The sequence below is a fragment of the Condylura cristata genome, unplaced genomic scaffold, assembly GCF_000260355.1.
Source record: "Condylura cristata isolate star-nosed mole 26May11 unplaced genomic scaffold, ConCri1.0 scaffold00004, whole genome shotgun sequence".
NCBI classification, from domain to species: Eukaryota; Metazoa; Chordata; class Mammalia; order Eulipotyphla; family Talpidae; genus Condylura; species Condylura cristata.
The window spans coordinates 220,301-221,052 of record NW_004567105.1 but is presented as its reverse complement, the minus strand read 5'-3'; the positions used below and the strand labels follow the sequence as shown (position 1 = coordinate 221,052).

The following is a 752-nucleotide window of genomic DNA, read 5'->3' as shown; positions in this document are numbered from 1 at the left end:
GGATCATTTGCGTCACCCTGGCCCTGAACACACCCAGGCCAGGGACGGGGAGGGCGCTGGCCCCACCTGTGCTCACGGCCCCAGCAGCCGGGGTGGCCCCCCGCCCCCCGCCCCCCCGCCCCGCCCCTCACCTTTGAAGAGGAAGTGGGAGTAGTACTTGAAGGTGCTGTAGGACTGCTGCATGAGGGCGAAGTTGGGGTGCTCGGCGCCGCGGGGGCCGTGGGCGGGGCCCCAGGGCTGGGAGATGAGCTGGCTGCGGAACTTGAGGACCAGGCTGAAGACGCTGTGGATGATGTTCATGACCGGCGCCGCCTTCTCCGTCAGCAGGCCCCTGGGGGCGCAGGGGGCGCAGGCGGCTGGGCTGAGCGGGCTGCCGCGGCCGTGGGGGGGCGCCCCCGGCCCCGCGCACCTGAACACGGCCCGGTGCAGGTACTCGGCGTGCGCGCGCTGCAGCTCCTCCAGGTCGCCGGCGCGCGCCAGCCGCGCCCGGAACTCGCACCAGCTGACGTGCAGGATCTGGTTGGCGATGTAGCCCTGGACCACCTTGACGAAGTGCTGCATCTCGTGCTTGAAGAGCTGCAGCTGGCGGAACTGCACCGAGCCGGCCGCCCGGCTGACCAGCGCTGCGGGCCGGGCGGGGCGTGAGCGGGGCGGGGCGGGCCAGAGAGTGTCAGGTCGCGATGTGGAGATGCGCATGAGGACGCAGGCGCGGGTGACCCGGGACACCAGAGGCCCGGCTGCCTCCACCCGCG

At 72.9% G+C, this 752-nt stretch overlaps 1 protein-coding gene across 1 annotated transcript in view; it reads right to left on the bottom strand.

Annotated features, from left to right (window-relative positions):
- Positions 1-72: 72 nt before the first annotated feature.
- Positions 73-752, bottom strand: part of LOC105854726 (gamma-tubulin complex component 6-like) — a 7,285-nt gene continuing 6,605 nt past the window's right edge. The window contains exons 4-5 of the mRNA XM_012735081.1: positions 410-741; positions 73-331 (exon numbers count right to left, since the gene is read on the bottom strand). Of these exons, the coding sequence (XP_012590535.1) occupies positions 73-331; positions 410-741 (591 nt within the window). The remainder of the gene's footprint in view (positions 332-409; positions 742-752) is intronic.